The following is a 24,600-nucleotide window of genomic DNA, read 5'->3' on the forward strand; positions in this document are numbered from 1 at the left end:
CATTTATTTTTATGAGAGATGAAACATAGTACAAATGTTGATGTGAGAACCTTACCTTTGGTCCAGGAAGGCCAGGGAACCCTAATGGGCCCTGAGTCAGGAAACAAACCAGAATAATGATTGGGTATCTATCTAGTACACAGAAATGTGTATATGGTACAACAACACATTCATATGCACACACATGCACACACCCCTAACCTGTGGTCCTGGGAGTCCTCTGTAGCCCGACCGACCTGGGTAACCCTGAGGACCCTGAGAGAGAGAAGGGAGGATGGAGAAAGATAGAATGTCAGAGTGCAATGTCATTTTTGATATGGAGTAGTTATATATATATATTATATATATTAATATATACACTGCTCAAAAAAATAAAGGGAACACTAAAATAACACATCCTAGATCTGAATGAATGAAATATTCTTATTAAATACTTTTTTCTTTACATAGTTGAATGTGCGGATAACAAAATCACACAAAAATTATCAAAGGAAATCAAATTTATCAACCCATGGAGGTCTGGATTTGGAGTCACACTCAAAATTAAAGTGGAAAACCACACTACAGGCTGATCCAACTTTGATGTAATGTCCTTAAAACAAGTCAAAATGAGGCTCAGTAGTGTGTGTGGCCTCCACGTGCCTGTATGACCTCCCTACAACGCCTGGGCATGCTCCTGATGAGGTGGCGGATGGTCTCCTGAGGGATCTCCTCCCAGGCCTGGACTAAAGCATCCGCCAACTCCTGGACAATCTGTGGTGCAACGTGGCGTTGGTGGAGCGAGACATGATGTCCCAGATGTGCTCAATTGGATTCAGGTCTGGGGAACGGGCGGGCCAGTCCATAGCATCAATGCCTTCCTCTTGCAGGAACTGCTGACACACTCCAGCCACATGAGGTCTAGCATTGTCTTGCATTAGGAGGAACCCAGGGCCAACCGCACCAGCATATGGTCTCACAAGGGGTCTGAGGATCTCATCTCGGTACCTAATGGCAGTCAGGCTACCTCTGGCGAGCACATGGAGGGTTGTGCGGCCCCCCAAAGAAATGCCACCCCACACCATGACTGACCCATCGCCAAACTGGTCATGCTGGAGGATGTTGCAGGCAGCAGAACGTTCTCCACGGCGTCTCCAGACTGTCACATGTGCTCAGTGTGAACCTGCTTTCATCTGTGAAGAGCATAGGGCGCCAGTGGCGAATTTGCCAATCTTGGTGTTCTCTGGCAAATGCCAAACGTCCTGCACGGTGTTGGGCTGTAAGCACAACCCCCACCTGTGGACGTCGGGCCCTCATACCACCCTCATGGAGTCTGTTTCTGACCGTTTGAGCAGACACATGCACATTTGTGGCCTGCTGGAGGTCATTTTGCAGGGCTCTGGCAGTGGTCCTCCTGCTCCTTCTTGCACAAAGGCGGAGGTAGCTGTCCTGCTGCTGGGTTGTTGCCCTCCTACGGCCTCACCCACGTCTCCTGATGTACTGGCCTGTCTCCTGGTAGCGCCTCTATGCTCTGGACACTACGCTGACAGACACAGCAAACCTTATTGCCACAGCTCGCATTGATGTGCCATCCTGGATGAGCTGCACTACCTGAGCCACTTGTGTGGGTTGTAGACTCCGTCTCATGCTACCACTAGAGTGAAAGCACCGCCAGCATTCAAAAGTGACCAAAACATCAGCCAGGAAGCATAGGAACTGAGAAGTGGTCTGTGGTTATCACCTGCAGAACCACTCCTTTATTGGGGGGGGGTCTCGCTAATTGCCTATAACTTCCACCTGTTGTCTATTCCATTTGCACAACAGCATGTGAAATGTATTGTCAATCAGTGTTGCTTCCTAAGTGGACAGTTTGATTTCACAGAAGTGTGATTGACTTGGAGTTACATTGTGTTGTTTAAGTATTCCCTTTATTTTTTTGAGCAGTGTATATATATAGTATAATGACGCTGGCTATCTTGTACCATAACTTTAGAGTGACAGGGAAAGGCAGCTGCGCCATACTTACAACAAATCCAGGATATCCGGGCTGTCCTGAATCTCCCTGTAGAAAAGACACACATTGATAATACTGTAGTACTGATAGCAGGTCTATCCCACAGTTCTCTACCCTCTTCTCTTACCCTGAACCGCTCCATGAACACACTAAGCTCCAGAGTGTCTCCCTTCTGTCCCTTTCTGCCTGCCTGACCCTGTGGGAGAGAGAGAGAGAGAGAGAGAGAGAGAAAGAAAGAGAGAGAGAGAGAGAGAGAGAGAGAGAGAGAGAGAGAGAGAGAGAGAGAGAGAGAGAGAGAGAGAGAGAAAGAAAGAGAGAGGGGAAGGGGTGGGGGTGAAAAATAAAATGAAAAGATAAAATGAAGGAGATGGAGTTATTCAACGTCTCAGACTACAAAGTGGAATCCATGATATCTCTACAAACGTCTCTGGTGACCTGTCATTCAGGGCTCTGCCCCACCTGTTTAGAACTACACCTTTTTAGCGGTGCTCAGTTTCAGCCTAGCTCAGTGCTTTCTGTGGTGGTGGGGCAGCCAGCGGAAAATACGGAGCATAGGGGTTGGTAATGTTCTCTAGTTGCGCCGTGATTGGGTAATATTCTCTACTTACGCTGTGATTGGCTCAGTGTTCTGTCACTCATGGGGACACTACGTCACCGCCAAATCTAAGGGAAGAGCTTGAAAATTCAAGCCCCTTGGGTGCTGGCATTGAGTTACATTAGAAGTACCCATCCAAGAAGGGTCAAGGTCATTGGCCACAGATAAAATGACGACAAATCACATTATATCTACAGTAGCTTTGATTGACAAGCTAGCAGTCATCATCATGAATCAAGTCGACAATCTACTGGCAAATGATTTTTAATCCTTGTCATATGAAGAGAAATGTTAGTTAAAATGTATCGGTGCTCATCAGCCATAAACATTGCACAACAAATTGGAATTCGCAAATTCAACAATTAGTGGTTTGGAAGGAATCAGTGGCTAACTGCAAGCATTGCAAAGCAATCACTAGCCTGCTATTCAGTGGAGTGGGCGTGTGGTCCCAAGTCTGGGTTTAAGGGTCTCTTTTCCAAGCTTAAAAGGATAAACATTCAACTGTGGCCATACTGTCAATCCAGCATGACTTCTGCCGCACTCAAAACAACTGTTAACTCAGAACTGGGAAATCTGACTTCGGTGAGTTCAAGACAACTGGGAACTCTGAAAAAAAATAGCTCCGACTGGGAGAAAATGTTTTGAATGGTCATCCAACTCGGAATTGCAAGTCGGGAACTCGGGCCTCTTTCTACAGCTTCGACCTGAAGATTACTGACGTCATCATGTTCAGCCTTGTTTTTTTCTGAGTTCCCAGTTGTCTTGAAAGCACCATAAATCCAGAGGGAAGAGTGGCCTAGCCAGTCTCCAGATCTCAACCCCATAGAAAATCTTTGGAGGGAGTTGAAAGTCCGCGTTGCCCAGCAACAGCCCCAAATCATCACTGCTCTAGAGGAGATCTGCATGGAGGAATGGGCCAAAATACCAGCAACAGTGTGTGAAAACATTGTGAAGACTTACAGAAAACATTTGACCTCTGTCATTGCCAACAAAGGATATATAACAAAGTATTGAGATAAACTTTTGTTATTGACCAAATACTTATTTTCCACCATAATTTGCAAATAAATTAATTAAAAATCCTACAATGTGATTTTCTGGATTTTCTGGACAAGGCTCCGCTGATAGCCAGGTGTAGCAGTGGTAAGGTGTTGGGACTGCTGTTGGGACTCTGCTGTTGGGACATCTTTAGGTAGGCCCTAACAGTTTGTGGGCACCGTTTGTCACCATTATAGTGCAATTAATGTATTGTTTAGTGTTGTGTTGAGTAGTGGCTTTGCTGGCATGCATGTAAAAAATATATATATTTTGTTTGCCCACCAAGATGTACATACTAAAATCGCAACTGCTGGTGACATCACTGGGTTCATACGTACATTATACCCGGGCTGGCCATCGTAGCCTGGTTTCCCTGACAACCCTGAATCTCCATGTGTTCCGTTGCACCCGTCTGCTCCAGGTTTCCCACGAGTCCCTGCCTGTCCTGGATGGCCCTGGAGATGATATGGAGGAGTTAATGACAGACCTTTATACAACATCATTGCATGTTGTATTAAGACTACTTACAGTATTAACAAGACAACAATAGATTATTTATTGGCATGAGTGTGTCTGCTATTTATTTGTTTGGAGAAAAAAAATCCAAATATTATCCCACTTACAGGAATACCGTCAGATCCAGAAAACCCAGGAACACCAGTCATCCCCTGAGAAGAAATGAAAAACACTTATACAAGTCCATACCAACACTTGATGGGTGGACACACTACTAAGCCAGAGTCTGAGATCTCTAGTGAAGAATTCTCCAGTCAATGTTCCTCACCACAGAACCCTTGGGGCCGATGAAGCCTCCTCTGCCCCGGTCGCCCTTCTCTCCTTGGACTCCTTGGACTCCTGGATCCCCTAGGCCCCCTGGAGGCCCATGGGGTCCCTGCGGGCCAAGAGGACCAGGTTGGCCCTGAGGAGGAGGAGAGAGACATGTTAATCAACAGAAGAAAGGAGACATGAAACACATCAAGGGATGGAGAATGATAAATATTAGTGCTGAGCGATTAGTGCTTTTTGAGGTCGGTTCAGTTCCGGTTCGTTATTAAAACGATATAATAATATTTAAAAAATGAAATGCTCTATGCATTATGTGGGTTGAATGCTGAATAAAACAATTAATACAAGTCCCATGATGGTAGTGACTGCCCATTAATGCTTATCACTTATTAACAATAATTTATTTACATTAATTTAATAAAATATTTGTTTTAGTTGATGACTTTATTACTTAATTCAAAGTCATCATCTCATCTCTATAGCGCTGCTGCCTATGCTGTCTGACAAAATCACTATTTTAGTAGTTCTTCAAAGTAAATAAGGTATACTTTTATGTTTGCTGAATAGCAACTATGAATCACTTAGATCATGTCGATCACGGGTTCTATCTTCTCTCCTCGTACAACCCGCTTCTCACCGCTTTCCTTCCATTGAAAATGAATGGGAAGCGGTGTTTCACTGTGTGGTGCACCCCTAGCATACATGGGCCGTCTCCATGTCTGCTCCACACAAATTGGGCACGTTTAAGCAGGCGTGCAATGGATTATGGTCATTGTAGTTAATTGCCACGTTTTCTGCACCTAACTATGTAGAATATTGGCCTGTTGGAAACTACAACTTCCTACTACATTTCACAGATCAGGCTTGATCTGATGTATCTTTAATGAAACTGCACATTGAGCTCACAGAAAAAAACTTGAACCAAATAGAACTGAAGTCAGTGAATTAGTTGTTTAAAAAAAATATATATATATATATATATATATATATATATATATATATATATACAGATAGATAGGGGCACACTCCAAAACAATAATTTACAAATGAAGCATGTATGTTTAGTGAGATGTTCTCTTTATGTGTGTGAATTGGACCATTTTCCTGTCCCGCTAAGCTTTCAAAATGTAACGAGTACTTTTGGGTGTCAGGGAAAATGTATGGAGTAAAAAGTACATTATATTCTTTAGGAATGTAGTTAAGTAAAATTTGTGAAAGGATACCCAAAATAACTACTCAAGTAGTACTTTAAAGTATTTTTACTTAAGTATTTTACACCACTGGCACTTTAGACATACAGTTGTTGTAAAAATAACATGGAAAGGCCATTCACTCCCCTTATAGGCCGGTAACAGGGCTTTAGTGTTTAATAGAGGTGAAAGCACCACAGCAATGTCAAATGATATAAAACAACTACAGCAGCTAAACATGTTGCAGTGGTGGTGAGACTCCACCCAGTGGTGTTTTATGGTTTTATTACAACAACCTACATGGAGAAACAGTTTTTCCACTCTGGGGGAACAGTAAAGAAGCAGAGAGATGGATTCCAGGCAAGGGTCAGGGTGAGGGATATTAAATCAAATTGTTAGATGATAACACCAAAGATGGTGGATAAATGAAGATGTCTTACTCAGTTCGGTTACCAATGAAAAAAAGAGTCACAATTCCGGTCTACTTAAGGGGTGGCTCTCCAATACACCAATGCAATAGCAGCTGGATCTGGTCTACTTGGTTCATTGACTGTATATGAACCAGAAAAGACGAAGGAGTGGCATGTCTCACTTCCTCTTCCGTCTCTGCTAACAGCCCCCTCCAAATCAAAACCAAACATGGATTTCATGTTGTGATCTCACTTTGTGTGTGCACAACTGTCTGTGTTTCACACCTGCTTGTCCTAACTAGTCAAGTTGCTGTACGGGCACCAGAGACGGAAGAGGAAGTGAAACACCCCACCCGCTGTTTTGTTCCTGGTTCAATGCTGCCACAGACAGGAAGCAGACAAGAAGTAGAATGGAGTGTGTGCATGTAAACATGGACATCCATGTTTGGTTTTGATTTGGGGGTGGGGTGGTAGCATCTAACAATTGGATTGAATTATTTCCTGGGCACCGCTCAGTGATGTAAGGGACAACCTATCAAGAGGAACTGACTACCGACTACAGATAAACACTGAGTGTACAAAACATTAAGGATGCCTGTTCTTTCCGTGACATAGATCATATACTGACAGGTAAATCTGGTGAAAGCTATGATCCCTTATTGATGTCACTTGTTAAATCAGTGCAGACGAAGGGAAGGAGACAGATTAAAGAAGGATTTTTAGACCTTGAGACAATTGAGACATGGATTGGGTATGTGTGTCATTCAGAGGGTGAATGGGCAAAACATTTAAGTGCTTTTGAATGGGGAATGGTACTAGGTGACAGGTGCACCCGTTTGTGTCAAGAACTGCAATGCTCATGGGTTTTTCACGCTCAACAGTTCCCCATGTGTATCAAGAATGGGTCACCACCCAAAGGACATCCAGGCAACTTGACACAACTGTGGGAAGCACTTTTAGTCGACATGGGCCAGTATCCCTGTGGAACGCTTTCAACACCTTGTAGAGGCCATGCCCCAAAGAATTGAGGCTGTTCTCTCGAACACATTCACTATGGGATGCAATTAGACCTAGTCTTATTAATAAATAAAATAAATAATAAAGAGGTCTATGTTTGGGCTAGCATACCTTCAGAGTGAACTGGAAACACCCAAAACCTTGGTTAAGACTTTGTAGTATCAATTTATGTCCACCAGGGTGAGACGTGTATCTTCTTGAGTTTGTAAAGTTATGCATACTGAAAAACTGCTCTCTTCTACCATCCAGTGTTTAAGTGAGAGACAATTTTACTGTGAAAGAAAACTCAAGTGTGTTCTACTCCTCACACACACACGCGCACACGCACACACACGCACGCACGCACACACACACACACACACACACACACTTCCTTTAATCTCTCCATCATATACACAGAGCACACAGTCAGATAAGAGGCTGACTTGGGGCAGGATGTTCTGTCTGATGCAGAATGTTCTGTCTGATGTAGGGTGTTCTGTCTGATGCAGGGTGTTCTGTCTGATGCAGGGTGTTCTGTCTGATGCAGGGTGTTCTGTCTGATGCAGGGTGTTCTGGCTGATGCAGGATGTTCTCTCTGATGCACTGTGTTCTGTCTGATGCAGGGTGTTCTGTTTGATGGACTGTGTTCTGTCTGATGCAGGGTGTTCTGTCTGATGCACTGTGTTCTGTCTGATGCACTGTGTTCTATCTGATGCAGGATGTTCTGTCTGATGCACTGTGTTCTGTCTGATGCAGGGTGTTCTGTCTGATACAGGGTGTTCTGTCTGATGCAGGGTGTTCTGTCTGATGCAGGATGTTCTGTCTGATGTAGGGTGTTCTGTCTGATGCAGGGTGTTCTGTCTGATGCAGTATGTTCTGTCTGATGCAGGGTGTTCTGTCTGATGCAGGGTGTTCTGGCTGATGACTGTGTTCTGTCTGATGCACTGTGTTCTGTCTGATGCACTGTGTTCTATCTGATGCAGGATGTTCTGTCTGATGGACTGTGTTCTGTCTGATGCAGGGTGTTCTGTCTGATGCACTGTGTTCTGTCTGATGCACTGTGTTCTGTCTGATGCACTGTGTTCTGTCTGATGCAGGATGTTCTGTCTGATGCACTGTGTTATATCTGATGCAGGATGTTCTGTCTGATGCACTGTGTTCTGTCTGATGCAGGGTGTTCTGTCTGATACAGGGTGTGCTGTCTGATGCAGGGTGTTCTGTCTGATGCAGGATGTTCTGTCTGATGCAGGATGTTCTGTCTGATGCAGGGTGTTCTGTCTGATGCAGGATGTTCTGTCTGATGCAGGGTGTTCTGTCTGACGCAGGGTGTTCTGGCTGATGACTGTTTAAAAAATAACAACAATAAAGTGTTCACAATGATACCCATGTCGGAGTTGAAAAAGGGAATCAGAGCGTTACTCAGACCAGCGTGTTTTGGTTGTTGGTTGTTTGAAACTACACAAAGTCTAATCTACCAACAAAATATAATGGTCTGATAAAGGTGCTTTGTGTGCAGAAAAAATATATAACAGTGATAGAGATGGTAAAAGGAGTGGAAGAAGGTAGTGAGGATAGTAGTTATGTACCTGTTTCTTTATCCCGCTCCACCTCTTCGCTGTCTCTCCCTCTCTCTCTTCCTGTACTGTATTTTCTCTTTTAATAATAAAACAATAGGACTCTAGTGATAGTCATGGCATACATGAAGAGAACACACACACACACACACACACACACACACACACACACACACACACACACACACACACACACACACACACACACACACACGCATGGTTCCCAGCCGAAACAGTTAGTGCATACAGTGCATTTGGAAAGTATTCAGACCTCTTGACTTTTTCCACATTTTGTTACATTACAACCTTATTTGAAAATGTATGAAATTGTTTCCCCCCCTCATCGATCTACACACAATACCCAATAATGACAAAGCAAAAACAGTTTTTTTGAAATTTTTGCACAAAAAAAAGAAAGTGGAAATATCACATTACATAAGTATTCAGACCCTTTGCTCAGTACTTTGTTGAAGAACCTTTAGCAGCGATTACAGCCTAAAGTCTTGGGTATGATGCTACAAGCTTGGCACACCTGTATTTGGGGAGTTTCTCCCATTCTTCTCTGCAGATCCTCTTCAAGCTCTGTCAGGTTGGATTGGGACAATCGCTGCACAGCAAATTTCAGGTCTCTCCAGAGATGTTTGATCGGGTTCAAGTCCGGGCTCTGGCTGGGTCACTCAAGGACAATCAGAGACTTGTCGGGAAGTCACTCCTGCGTTGCCTTGGCTGTGGCTTAGGGTCGTTGTCCTGTTGGAAGGTGAACCTTCACCCCAATCTGAGGTCCTGAGCGCTCTGGAGAAGGCTTTCATCAAGGATTTCTCTGTACTTTGCTCTGGTCATCTCTCCCTCGATCCTGACTAGTCTCCCAGTCCCTCCTGCTGAAAAACACAGAATGAGGCTGCCACCACCATGCTTCACTGTAGGGATGATGCCAGGTTTCCTTCAGATGTGACACTTCAGGCCAAAGAGTTCAATCTTAGTTTCATCAGACCAGATAATCTTGTTTCTCATGGTCTGAGTCCTTTATGTGCCCTTTGGCAAACTCCAAGCGGGCAGTCATGTGTCTTTTACTGACGACCGAATTCAGCTTTCAGGCACCAGGCCCGCCACAAGGAGTCACTAGAGCACGATGAGACAAGGAAATACCAGCCGGCCAAACCCTCCCCTAACCCAGGCAATGCTGGGCCAATTGTGCGCCGCCCCATGGGGCTCCCGGTCACGTCCGGCTGTGAAAGGGAAGGTATTTTAAGGGAGTATGCTAGCACACTCGTTCGGTTCGCTTAGCTGACTTCGGCTAGCCGCAAGCCGAACCGAAGTATTCTGACGCCTGTAACCCTAACCTTAACCCTAATTATTTTTTTACCCCCTTTTTCATCATATCAAATTACGATCTTGTCTCATCACTGCAACTCCCCAATGGGCTCGGAAAAGGCGAAGGTCGAGTCATGCGTCCTCCAAAACATGACCCGCCAAACTGCGCTCTTTAACATCCGCCCGCACCAATGTGTTAGAGGAAACACTGTTCAACTGACGACCTAGGTCAGCCTGCAGGTGCCCGGCCTGCCAAAAGGAGTCGCTAGAGGCGGGTGAGCCAAGTAAAGCCCAACCCTAAACCTTATCCCCTAAACCTAAAATATACTTTTTCCTTGTGGGGACTGGTGAAATGTTCCTATTTGTCTGAATTTTCCTAGTTTTACTATCCTTGTGAGGATTTCTTTCACCACAAGGAGAGTAAAACCAAACACACACACTTAATTTAGTCACAACACAATCGTCGCCGGTCTCTCAGCTTGACAGTGTGTTTTGACAGTCTCCATGTCTTTCCCAAGGCCTGAGTGGGGTCATAAGGTCGTAACCTGTGAGGTTCGGTGTTGACCGTGTTACTGAGAACCAACAAACACACAAACAACTCAAGTCCAAGGGATGTTTGTTCTGTGTACCGAGACAGTTGGGGCTATGGGCTAGGACAGGGGTTCACAAACTTTTTTCGTCCATGACCCCATTTTGATATCTGGTCTTAATGCAGACAAGAGCACTGCTGAATCCAGCTTCACACATATATGAGCTGGCAAAGGGTACCACGAGTTTTAATGCTCTGAGGGAGATGGCAGGGTATTATTCCCTCTGAGTCAGGAACCAAAACTCCTCCGTAGTGACCTGTGAATGCGTTGTCTGTAGTGTTCGGTCACATGACAGCTCGAAAGGCCCCACTTGACTGTTGCTTTTGAATCCTTCTGATTCAAGGGCAACAGTCAAGTGCGGTATTTTCCCACTATCGGGGCAATCTGGGCAATCTGGTTGAATTTGCTCTTTTAGATTTCAATAATGTTCATTTAGAGTTTTAGGTTACAATGATTTTGAGATACGAAGACTATATATTTTGTTTTTTTGGGGAGTATTTTGGAAATTCTCCCGCGACCCCATTTTCATTCACTACATATACAAAAGTATGTGGACATCCCTTCAAATGAGTGGATTCGGTTATTTCGCCACACCCGTTGTTGACTAGTGTATAAAATTGAGCACACAGCCATGCAATCTCCATAGACGAACAGTGGCAGTAGAATGGCCTTAATGAAGAGCTCAGTGACTTTCAACATGGCACTGCCATAGAATGTCACCTTTCCAACAAGTCAGTTTGTAAAATGTCTGCCCTGCTTGAGCTGTCCCGGTCAAATGTAACTGCTGTTATTGTGAAGTGGAAATGTCTAGGAGCAACAACGGCTCAGCTGTAAAGTGGCAGGCCACACAAGCTCACAGAATGGGACCGCCTTGTGTCCTCGGTAGCAACACTCACTACCGACTTCCAAACTGGAAGCAATGTCAGCACAATAACTGTTCGCCAGGAGCTTCATGAAATGGGTTTCCATGGCCTAGCAGCCACACACAAGTCAAGATCACCCTGCACAATGCCAAGTGTCGGCTGTAGTGGTATAAAGCTCACCGCCATTGGACTCTGGAGCAGTGGAAACGTGTTCTCTGGAGTGATGAATCACTCTTCACTATCTGGCAGTCCGATGGATGAATCTGGGTTTGGCGGATGCCAGGACAACTCTATCCATCCAAATGCATTGTGCCAACTGTAAAGTTAGGTGGAGGAGGAATATGGTCTGTGGCTGTTTTTCATGGTTTGGGCCCCTTAGTTCCAGTGAAGGGAAGTCTTAAATCTATAGCATACAATGATATACTAGACGCTTTTGTGCTTCCAACGTTGTGGCAACAGTTTGGGGAACGCCCTTTCCTATTTCAGCATAACAATGCCCCCGTGTAAAGAGTGAGGTCCATACAGAAATGGTTTGTTGAGATCGGTGTGGAAGAACTTGACTGGCCTGCACAGAGCCATGACCTCGACCCCATCAAACAATTTTGGGATGAATTGGAACACCGACTGAGAGCCAGGCCTAATCGCCCAACATCAGTGCCCGACCTTACTAATGCTCTTGTGGCTGAATGGAAGCAAGTCCCCGCAGCAATGTTCCAATATCTAGTAGAAAGCCATGTTATAGCAGCAAAGGGGGGATCAAGTCCATATTACTGCCCATCATTTAGGAATGAGATATTCGATGAGCAGGTGTCCACATACTTTTGGTCATGTAGTGTATCAAGTGACCCCACATTGGGTCGCGACCCCTTGTTTGGGAACCTCTGGCCTAGGAGCTGGAGGGAGCAGAGAGAGCGTAAAAAAAGTCAGACAACAATGTAAACAAACTCCCTAAACCCCATTATCACAGAGTGATAAAGTGGCTCATTGTGAATTAGTCATTGTGGATTAGAGTCTGTCGTGTATCTGACCACCAAGTACTGCACTTGAGAGGGGGTGTGTGTGTGTGTGTGTGTGTGTGTGTGTGTGTGCGTCATCGATGCATGTGTATGCATTGTGTAGGAGTTTGAAAACAACATGACCATAAAAAGGTTTAATGGCTAGATGTCAAAGGTCAACATGAGCCCTAGTCAAGGGCAGTATAAAGCTTGGAATGTATTCTGGGGTGTTTTGGGTGAGACGGTTTTGGGGTACAAGGGTTGTTTTGACCGGGGGGATCTCGGTCCTGTCCCAACGTCAACCGCTGTTCTCAATTAGAGACAGACAGATCGTCCTGACAAAACAACATGGGCCCTCTTCCCTTGAACAGGGCTGGTGACGTAAATCTCAATCACTCTGTTGTCATTTATACTGCAACACACAGGATGTAAACCATGGCTGCTTGGGGTGCAACCAATTCAACAGTTGGAATAGGAATTTGGAAAACAACAATAAAACAGAAGTGTTACACAACTGCTAGAAACAAAGTCTTTCAAACAAACTAGAGATGATTTCAAAACCATACACCCATTGGATGAGTGCATTCTGGTTCAGTAAGAGGATGGTATTCTTGTGTAGTTTTATGGTAGTAAAGAAACGTAGCCTTGTCCGAGCCGGGAACAACCCATAGGGGCAGGAGTCTCCTGTTTCTGTAGAGTGAAGAAGCTCTTCCAGCTCGTCCTATCCAAGTACACCCTATACTAATTGGAGTTAAGATAAGATGGCGCCGGAGAAGAAGGCAGACATTTTACGTGCCCCCAACCTATTGTGTTTTTTTGTTGGTTAATTTGCATTGATTGTAATTATTTTTGAAACTTATTTTGTACATTATGCTGCCGCTACCGTCTCTTATGACCAAAAGTAACTTCTGGACATCAGGACTGCAATTTAACGAGTCTGATGAGACCGATGCGAATGATATACTGCTTTCTCGGGAACAGGCCCAGATCCCCGTGATTTGCGTGAAGAGGAGGCGGAGAAAACAGGTCCAGAGGGCAGGCTGCCTTCTGAGAATTCATAGGCGATCGAATAAACCCACACTTCCTTCCATTCTGCTAGCAAACGTGCAATTTTTTGAATAAAATAGATGACCTAGGCGGAAGATGAAACTACCAACGGGACATTCAAAACTGTAATATCTTATGCTGCCTGCTCATTTTTTTGTGCAGGATTATTTGCTGTTGTTGCTCTGTTAGGGGTGCGTGTTTGCGCCACAGGGTTTTGTTTTCTCACGGTCGTTGTACCGTTTGGACCCTAATTTAGGAGTAGAGGTTTCTCTTCCGGGTGTGACGTTATTTCCCTGTGTGTGGCGACTTCGTTGGGGGTGTTTCCCCACTTGTTGTTGTTGTGTTGGGACTTTCAATAAACGATTGTGCTACTGGGACTTCCTTGCTCTCCTGCTCCTGACTAATGCACCTGCCTCTTCTTAGGAGGCACGTAACACGTACAGTGGGGAGAACAAGTATTTGATACACTGCTGATTTTGCAGGTTTTCCTACTTACAAAGCATGTAGAGGTCTGCAGTTTTTTTATCATAGGTACACTTCAACTGTGAGAGACGGAATCTAAAACAAAAATCCAGAAAATCACATTGTATGATTTTAAAGTAATCAATTTGCATTTTATTGCATGACATAAGTATTTGATCACCTACCAGCCAGTAAGAATTCCGGCTCTCACAGACCACTTAGTAGCTCTCACAGTTACTTTTTCTTTAAGAAGCCCTCCTGTTCTCCACTCATTACCTGTATTAACTGCACCTGTTTGAACTCGTTACCTGTATAAAAGACACCTGTCCACACACTCAATCAAACAGACTCCAACCTCTCCACCATGGCCAAGACCTGAGAGCTGTGTAAGGACATCAGAGATAAAATTGTAGACCTGCACAAGGCTGGGATGGGCTACAGGACAATAGGCAAGCAGCTTGGTGAGAAGGCAACAACTGTTGGCGCAATTATTAGAAAATGGAAGAAGTTCGAGATGACGGTCAATCATCCTCGGTCTGGGGCTCCATGCAAGATCTCACCTCGTGGGGCATCAATGATCATGAGGAAGGTGAGGGATCAGCCCAGAACTACACGGCAGGACCTGGTCAATGACCTGAAGAGAGCTGGGATCACAGTCTCAAAGAAAACCATTAGTAACACACTACGCCGTCATGGATTAAAATCCTGCAGTGCACGCAAGTTCCCCCTGCTCCAGCCAGCGCATGTCCAGGCCCGTCTGAAGTTTGCCAATGACCATCTGGATGATCCAGAGGAGGAATGGTCGAAGGTCATGTGGTCTGATGAGACAAAAATATAGCTTTTTGGTCTAAACTCCACTCTCCGTGTTTGGAGGAAGAAGAAGGATGAGTACAACCCCAAGAACACCATCCCAACTGTGAAGCATGGAGGTGGAAACATCATTCTTTGGGGATGCTTTTCTGCGAAAGGGACAGGGCGACTGCACCGTATTGAGGGGAGGATGGATGGGGCCATGTATCGCGATATCTTGGCCAACAACCTCCTTCCCTCAGTAAGAGGATTGAAGATGGGTCGTGGCTGGGTCTTCCAGCATGACAATGACCCAAAACACACAGCCACTAAGGAGTGGCTCGGTAAGAAGCATCTCATGGTCCTGGAGTGGCCTAGCCAGTCTCCAGACCTGAACCCAATAGAAAATCTTTGGAGGGAGCTGATAGTCTGTATCGCCCAGGATCTGGAGAAGGTCTGTATGGAGGAGTGGGCCAAAATCCCTGCTGCAGTGTGTGTAAACCTGGTCAAGAACTACAGGAAACGTATGATCTCTGTAATTGCAAACAAAGGTTTCTGTACCAAATATTAAGCTCTGCTTTTCTGATGTATCAAATACTTATGTCATGCAATAAAATGCAAATTAATTACTTTAAAATCATACAATGTGATTTTCTGGATTTTTGTTTTAGATTCCGTCTCTCACAGTTGAAGTGTATCTATGATAAAAAATGACAGACCTCTACATGCTTTGTAAGTAGGAAAACCTGCAAAATCGGCAGTGTTTCAAATACTTGTTCTCCCCACTGTGTGTGTGTGTGTGTGTGTGTGTGTGTGTGTAAGAGATTACAGTGATTACAGAGTGCAGTGCAATGGTATGTACACTGGGCTGTATCTTTCTGCATGGCTAAAACACAGAGCAAATAATTGCCAGTCGTTATGTGAAACTGATAAAGGTGGGGGGAGCTATTTATACAGGGTGTGCTTGTATGAATCAGGTGAGAACACCTTAACCAAAACAAGAGGAAATCATCACAGTGGACCTGAACAAACAGCACAATATCTGACAGTTATGTCTAAAGCAAATGAACCCCATGACCTTACTCCTACTCCCTTCCCTTCTTTTCCCTCCTACCCTCCTAACTCTCCTGCTCCTCCTTTTCCTAATTTGCCAATCTTCCTTTGTCCACTCTGTCCACCCTCCCTTACATTAACTCTCTATTCTCCTTCCCCCCTCTCATATCTCTTCTATCTATTCACTGTCTGAATCCTAAATCTTCTATTGCCTATACACCTCTTCTCCTCTTTCTCTGTTCCTTCTCCTCCTTACTCTAACACCATGTAACACATCTCCTGTCCTCTCACCCTTAGTGACCTAGTCCTCTCTGTTATATCTGAAGCCCAGCTCCTTCACAAATAGAGGGACACATAAAGTAGTAGTGAGGATGGACATCAGTCCCAGGCCAACCTCTTTAAGAAATACAATGAGAACAGCAGTAGAGAACTAATACCATACAGTAAAGGCCAGCACTTTGGCATACATGCTGTAGCAGTGAGATGTTCCTCCACCACAGGTATGAGAGACAGAAAGAAAACATCTGGACTGTATTTTAAAAAGTAGAGTTATAGAGTGAATGAGCAGCCCAACCTGCTTAGAGCTATGAGACAGATACAGAGGTGTTTGAAAGCAGCTTTAGTGTACCATAGACAGTATAGACTCTCAGAATATCCATTAAAATGATATAGACCCACTTTGGATTAGTACATACACAGCTAAAATTGCTATTTTAAACCCTGCCACACTAAACCACCTTAGCACACATGCATATCGCAAAAAGACTCACGCCTCTACAACTGCTTCCAGGTGGAAAGGGGTCTGCCCTCAATCATACTTAACAGATGTCAAAGGAAGGGCCAAAGATAGAGAGATGACGGGAGAAGGGAAAAAGAGTACAGGAAAAAGAAGGAAAGACAACGAGAGAGAAAGAGAGAGAAAGCATTGACACACATTCAGTGTCATAAACCAGTGCATAAACTAGCCAGGACAACGGCAATAGAGAAAACAATATATATACAAAGCAAACATTTTACTTCATAGCTATCAGATAGCTATATGTGAATCGTTGTAATGTAGCTAAACAGATAGTATAACAGGCAAAAATGACCAAAAACCAATGTTATCCAAGGTAGATGTCAATTCTTCGTAGGTAGCTAGCTAACAATTCTTTGCGGCTATCTGGCTAGCTAACAGTAGTAGTTAGCCAGTTAGCTCTATTGACTTGACCTACGGGCTTACGACCTATGCGACCTACGGGCATTGTAGGCAGGTAACCATACCAAAATAAACAAAGCATGTATTTATTAACATATCAAGATAAAATATTGTAGTCAGGCAACATATGAGATGTGAATAGGCAACATTTCATTCTGAAGTTGGAGTGTATTTTCTCTCGCTTCAGTTCAAACAATGGCCGCCATTCATTTCAAGAAAAATGCCTATTTCATTGCATACTTTCCATTTAAGTTTGCATCAATGCATGCTTCAAAATATGTACAAATGGAGTACACATTCCAGAAGTGCCCTCCGTGCTCTGTTTCGCATATTTCGATTTGGACTCATACTTGGATCCTCCCATGCTCCAATTTGCATGCTCGGAGCATTTTGAAAAACACCCCTTTTGAGCTTTGCTCACTCAGTCTTTGAAGGCTGGTTATGGATATAACAGAACTTCCAGCATGACAGAGATATCCGCTGCCCTGCACCTGCTGATTACTCCTCTATCTTTTTCAATCCTCTTGTCTCCCTCCGTCTCATTTCATGAGAAATCAGGCCTAAAGGGACACAGCCAGCTGTCAATTAGGATACAAATCAAAAGAAAAAAAGGAAGACAGGAAAAAAGAGAGGGATGGGCATGGTCTGTAAAGAATGGATGGGGGTCAATAGTTCATGACCTGACCTACCGATTGGACCTTTCTTCTTTTTGCCCTCTTCAACTCTTTCAACTGCACCTCATCTGAATCACAATCTCTTTTTCTCTCTTTCTCTGTCTGGTATTGCTGTCACGCATTCACTACTGATCACTCCTCTCCTTGTGAGATACTGTACCTCTGTCCATTCTTCCCACTCTGTATTTCTATGCCTTGCTCTCTCTCTCTTTCGTATTCTAATCAAAGTATTAGAAATAAAGGGAGAAAGAAAGAGAAACATGGATAAAGAAAGAGAGAGAGAGAGTAGAAGATATGAAGGGCTAAATTCCTGTTTCTCCTATAAAGATGTCTCTTATTCCACACCACCACCATGGTCAAATGATCCTACGTCATATCTTGTGATCCAACCAGGTGATGATGCTACAAAGAACCCCTGTGCCACTCTGGTTTTGGCACATTTCACAACATTAACAGCGAGAATAGTTACATTCTGCCCATAACACAGCATATCAACATACACACACAGAGTGACAATAACTGACCTTGGGTTTGTGATGTGATGATGCAAAGGTTCCAAATGAACAATGTTACACATTCCCAGTTACCTCACCATGTTATATTAGGGGCATTAGCACTGGTGTGTATGCTGTATGTGTGTATGAGAGAGAGAGAGAGAGAGAGAGAGAGAGAAAGAGAGAGACCAGCCACGCAGGCTTCCCTTCCTACCCTTCCATACCACTGGTTCATGTTTAGAGCCCGGTGGTAGTGTAGACTAAGAGAGAAAACGAGGCCTGGCTTTGATTAGTGTGTAACTCTGTAAGCCCACAGCAGTAAACATGCTATGGTCCCAAAACAGACACCCCCTGAAACACATACACTGAAGTCTTCTCTGTACCCCCACCCAGAAACACAGGCCCAGGCCTGCCATGGGAACAGGACGAGCAAATTACCAGACACACAGACAGAGAGAGTAAATAAATAAAATAAATACAAATGTGAGTGAGATAGGGAGAGCGCTAGTGAGATGGAAAAAGAAAGAAGAGAGAGAGCAAGAGAGAGAGAGAGACGTTGTAAAAGTTCAGTAAAACACCATTCCTTCCAGTTCTGGATTAGATCTACCACTGTCTGCTTTCTGTCTCCAAGTATCAGATCGCCTCTCACTTCATCAGAATGGCATTAACCACACACACACATACTGTCAGAGGTGAGGAGTGAGTGGTGTGTAAAGGTGTGTGTCGATGGGTTACTGACAGAACTCTTAACAGCACTGAAGCCTCTTCTCCCCTCTCTCATCTCTCTCCCTCTTGCAGCTGTTCTGTCTGCTTGAAGCAGAGCCTCAATGAAAGCTCATAAGCCTCTGCAATACTGTTACCCTGTTGCTGCTGCTGCATACCTACACATCAATCCATACACTGCAATATCATGTTGGTTCTCTCCAAATGCTGAAGCTTACCCCCACTATCACCGGCAGTCACCGGTGAAATGACACAATAAGAGTGTGTGAGGGGAATTTTGGACTGGGATCATTAATACGATTCCGACATTTCAGCAGGATTTTAGCTGTGCTGTGTGAAAGTAAAGATCAGGAGGGATCTGATCCCTATTGGAAGAGAGGGGACTGAATCTAACCCACTAACTGAACAAAGGCCTGGTCTAAGCTGGTCTAATGTGAGGAAGTCCACTTTACACTCAGTAATGAGAACCAGAGGCCTAGGTGTGACACACACAAACATACAGTACATACACACAGTGGCTCTGACATTCCTCAGACTTGTGTGTGTGAGAGCCTCTTAAGTTCTCTCTCTCTCTCTCTCTCTCTTTCTCTCTCTCTCATTGTGTTTATTGGCAGCCATTATTTCTGTAGAAGAGCTGGAGCTCACATTTACCTTTTAAAGACAAAGACAAGCAGCCTCGGTGCATGACTAATTGCTTACATACTTGTGTGTGTATGTCTGTTTGGTCTACTTTATACAGAGCTGTAATTGAAGTCACACACTCCTCTGTAAGTGCAGTGTATCATTCAGCATGCCCTCATCAGAGAGCTGCTCTGTGCGTAGCTGACCAGGGCCCAGTGATGCCAAACTAGTTCTAGACAAGTTCCCAGACTATCACTTATAAACAGTCTGCCACTTCTAGTCCACAGGCCTGCTTCAGCACAAGGGCAAGACAGGGGGTTAAGATTTGTGTGTGTGTGTGTGTGTGTGTGTGTGTGTGTGTGTGTGTGTGAGTGAGTGAGTGAGTGAGTGAGTGAGTGAGTGAGTGAGTGAGAGAGAGAGATTTTGAAAGCGTAGAAATTAGAGGTCGACCGATTATTTTGGATTTTTCAACACTGATACCGATTATTGGAGGACCAAAAAAAGCCAATATTTTTTATTTTATTTCACCTTTATTGATTTATTTACAGTAGAAGAAAAATATATTTACAGTGTGTGCAAATGAGGTAAGATAAGGGAGGTAAGTGTCAGGCTTGTGCGCTACTGGTATGAAGTCAGGTGCAGGAAAGCAGTGAGTTGTGATCAGGCGCACTTTTATTTGGCAAAAGCACAAAAGACAGACGCAACTGCGTCAAAAATCTTCCAGCCACAGGTAAAAGTCAATCAGCGCGAAAACACTCACAAACATATACAAGTATGACAAATACACACAACGGGTCAAAATACGATACCTGGGGGGAAAAACCAGTCTGGCGCATCACACTAAACACGTAACAAAGCAATTTCACACAAAGACATGAGGGGGAACAGAGGAATACATACATGTAAATCGATTGGGGAATGAAAACCAGGTTTGCAGGGAACAAGACAAAACAGATGGAACAATGAGAAAATGGAGCGGCGATGGCTAGAAGACCGGTGACATCGACCGCCGAACGAGCAAGGTGAGGAGCCGACTTTGGCGGAAGTCGTGACAGTAAGGCAATAAATAGGCCATGGTGGCGATGTAATTACAATATACCAATTAAACACTGGAGTACCGATTTGTATAAATATATGTAATAATGACAATTACAACGTTAGCTTTTTTACGTGGCACATATAGCACTTTTACTTTCTTCTCCAAGACTGTATTTTTGCATTATTTAAACCTCTCTAGGGTATGTGGGACGCTAACGTCCCACCTGACCAACATCCAGTGAAAGTGCAGGGCGCCAAATTCAAACAACAGAAATCTCATAATTAAAATTCCTCAACCATACATGTAGTATACACCATTTTAAAGATAAACTTGTTGTTAATCCCACCACAGTGTCCGATTTCAAAAACGCTTAATGACAAAAGCATACCATGCGATTATGTTAGGTCAGTACCTAGTCACAAAAAAACGGCCATTTTTCCAGCCAAAGAGAGGAGTCACAAAAAGCAGAAATAGAGATAAAAATCACTAACCTTTGATGATCTTCATCAGATGGCACTCATAGGACTTCATGTTACACAATACATGTATGTTTTGTTCTATAAAGTTCATATTTATATCCAAAAATCTCTGTTTACATTGGCGCGTTGTTATGTTTTGCCTCCAAAACATCCGGTGAAAGTGCAGAGAGCCACGTCAATTTACAGAAATACTCATCATAAATGTTGATGAAAATACAACTGTTATGCATGGAATTAAAGATATACTTCAAAAAAGCTTTACGGAAAAAGCACACCATGGAATAATCTGAGTACAGCGCTCAGAGACCAAAACAAGCAATACAGATACCCGCCATGTTATGGAGTCAACAAAAGTCAGAAATAGCATTATAAATATTCACTTACCTTTGATGATCTTCAACAGAATGCACTCCCGGGAATCCCAGTTCCACAATAAATGTTAGATTTGTTTGATAAAGTCAATAATGTCATGCCCTGGTCTTAGTATTTTGTGTTTTCTTTATTATTTTGGTCAGGCCAGGGTGTGACATGGGTTATTTATGTGGTGTGTTTTGTCTTGGGGTTTTTGTAGGTCATGGGATTGTGGTTAGTGGGGTTGTCTAGAATAGTCTATGGCTGCCTGGAGTGGTTCTCAATCAGAGGCAGGTGTTTATCGTTGTCTCTGATTGGGAACCATATTTAGGCAGCCATATTCTTTGAGTGTTTCGTGGGTGATTGTTCCTGTCTCTGTGTTTGTTTGCACCAGTATAGGCTGTTTAGGTTTTCACGTTACGTTTATTGTTTTGTATTGTTCGTGTCTATCTTTTATTAAAGATGTATCGTAATAACCACGCTGCATTTTGGTCCGATCCCTGCTACACCTCCTCTTCAGAGGAAGAGGAGAAAGAAAACCTTAACAAATAATTTATGTCCAAATACCTCCTTTTTGTTCACGCATATAATCAATCTTTAGGATGTTTTTATCATAAATCTTCAATAATGTTTCCACTGGAGAATTCCTTTGTCTTTAGAAATGAAAGGGAACGGAGCTAACTCTCACGGGCGCGTGCCTGACTGAGCACATGGCCTTCTGGCAGACCCATGGCTCAATCAGCTCTCATTCTCTCCCACTTCACAGTAGAAGCTTGAAACAAGGTTCTAAAGACTGTTGACATCTAGTTGAAGCCTTAGGAAGTGCAATATGACCCCACAGACACTGTATATTGGATAGGCTAAGACTTGAAAACCTACAAACCTCAGATTTCCCACTTCCTGGTTGGATTACTTCTCAGGTTTTTGCCTGCCATATGAGTTCTGTTATACTCACAGACATCATTCAAACAGTTTGAGAAACATCAGAGTGTTATCTATCTAAATATACTAATAATATGCATATCCTAGCATCTGAGCCTGAGTAGTAGGCAGTTTACTCTGGGCACGCTTTGCATCCAGACGTGAAAATACTGCCCCCTAACCCAAATAAGTTTTAAACCAAATTGAACATGTTTCATTCTTTTTTTGAGACTAAATACATTTTATTTACGTATTATATTAAGTTAAAATAAAAGTGTTCATTGTTCATTCAGTATTGTTTGTCACGCCCCGACCTGAGATATCTCTGTTTTCTTTATATGTTGGTTAGGTCAGGGTGTGACTAAGGTGGGTACGCTAGTTTTTGTATTGTGTAGTTTTTTTTGTATGTCTAGGGTTTTTGTAGGTCTAGGTGATTTGTATGTCTATGGTGGCCTGATATGGTTCCCCATCAGAGGCAGCTGTTTATCGTTGTCTCTGATTGGGGATAATATTTAGATAGCCATTTTCCCTTTGGTGTTGGTGGGATCTTGTCTATGTGTAGTTGCCTGTCAGCACTCATTTGTATAGCTTCACGTTTCGTTTTTTTGTTAGTATGTTCAGTGTTCGTTCTTTAAATAAATAAGAATGTACGCATTCCACGCTGGGCCTTGGTCCGATCCTTATAACGAACGTGGCATTGTTGTAATTGTCATTATTACATATATATATATATATATATATATATAAAAATCGGCATCTGCTTTTTTTTGGTCCTCCAATAATTGGTATCGGCTTTGAAAAATCATAATTGGTCGACCTCTAGTCTGTATGTCTATCTGAGGGTGGGGAACAACAGAATGCCTGTCTGTCTTTCTGTCTGAGGGTGGGGAACAACAGAATAACCCCTTGGGTCTGATTCCTGATGTATGAGAGGGATCTGGGTTGAGAGTCAGGGGATAGGTGATAGCCTAAAATTGAAAGGGTGATTGATGAAAGTAATACCTTGACAGATAGGCAGAGTGTATGAAGGTGTGTGTTTGTCAGTGAATATCTTTGTATTTTTTATTTTACCTTTATTTAACTAGGCAAGTCAGTTAAGAACAAATTCTTAATTTCAATAACGGCCTAGGAACAGTGGTTTAACTGCCTTGTTCAGCGGCAGAACGATAGATTTTTACCTTGTCAGCTCAGGGATTCAATCTTGCAACCTTTCGTTTACTAGTCCAACATTCTAACCACTAGGCTACCTGCCGCCCCAATGAAGACATCTATGATTTCTGAAGCCATCTATGAACATACAGTATGTACGTTCATGGACAGATATCGAGGGTATACCTTCCATTTACTGTATGTCCATACATGTACAGTATGTGGATGTGACGACCAATGATCTACAACAAACACTATAGGTATTCACAGAGTGAAGGAATGTGGAATGAATCAATGTGACATGAAGATTTTGAAGAGGTTAATTTGTGTTAATACAAGTTTAACGTAAGAAGTGTAATGTCCGATAGGGCTTTAGTTTTCAAACTGTTCTGATCCCCAGACCACAGCCCATTTATTAGCTCTTTGTCCATTGGTTTAGCTTCTCTCTCTAAGGAGCTTTGGGATATTTAGTCTGTGACTGATCCATGCTGTAAAATATCTCCAAGCCTTGGGAAAAGCAGAGACTTGTACTCATGCATGCACACACACAAACACGCACACACACACAGCATGCACACACACGCTATACCCCTCCCCACTAACTAAACTGAGATTTAGTGAGTTGTCCCACACACACACGTAGCACATACGTCCCTTCTCTAGGTCCAATTCAAAACAATCAATCCCAATGAAGTCATATCAAGCTCCTCCTCCATTGTGGAGATTCAAGAAGTTGTGGGAACATGTGAGCTTCCATGCACTCTAAAAAATTCTGGGTTAAAAACAACCCAATTTAGGTAAATATTGGACAGAACACACGTTGGATTATTTTGACCCAGCCAGTTGTTTTCTTTAATTTGGGTTGTTGATGCTGGGTTATTAAGCTATGATCCATTGGGTCAGAGCAGAAGACTGGAGGCATGGCTTAGTAGGTGAGTGGCTTTCAGATAGTTATTTTTGGCCACCCATGAGAGTAAATGTCATTCCAGTTAATCTGTTCTGTTGTATTGTCAATGCATGTTAAGGTTGAACACTGACACTTTTGTAGCTTTAATAAGGTTTACAAAAGCGTATGAGCTTACTCTGGCGTGACATTTTGATAACCTGTAAATATCTCTAGGACAAGGTGACTTTTATAAATATATTTGCATGCATTTACCCACCAGAAATTAAATGCTAGTTAGCTGCTAATGTGGCTATCATAAAGATCTACAAATGCCATGAGGATCTGGACGAGACTTCCAAATTGAGGCGAA

The 24,600-nt window shown here is 43.4% G+C and overlaps 1 protein-coding gene across 1 annotated transcript in view; it reads right to left on the bottom strand.

Annotated features, from left to right (window-relative positions):
• Positions 1 to 24,600, bottom strand: part of LOC115126043 (collagen alpha-2(IV) chain-like) — a 109,050-nt gene that overhangs the window by 20,550 nt on the left and 63,900 nt on the right. The window contains exons 5-11 of the mRNA XM_029655658.2: positions 4,411 to 4,545; positions 4,250 to 4,294; positions 3,965 to 4,081; positions 2,121 to 2,189; positions 2,006 to 2,041; positions 202 to 255; positions 56 to 91 (exon numbers count right to left, since the gene is read on the bottom strand). Coding sequence (XP_029511518.2) covers positions 56 to 91; positions 202 to 255; positions 2,006 to 2,041; positions 2,121 to 2,189; positions 3,965 to 4,081; positions 4,250 to 4,294; positions 4,411 to 4,545 — 492 coding nt within the window. The remainder of the gene's footprint in view (positions 1 to 55; positions 92 to 201; positions 256 to 2,005; positions 2,042 to 2,120; positions 2,190 to 3,964; positions 4,082 to 4,249; positions 4,295 to 4,410; positions 4,546 to 24,600) is intronic.

This window comes from Oncorhynchus nerka, linkage group LG1 (assembly GCF_034236695.1).
Source record: "Oncorhynchus nerka isolate Pitt River linkage group LG1, Oner_Uvic_2.0, whole genome shotgun sequence".
Classification (NCBI taxonomy): Eukaryota; Metazoa; Chordata; class Actinopteri; order Salmoniformes; family Salmonidae; genus Oncorhynchus; species Oncorhynchus nerka.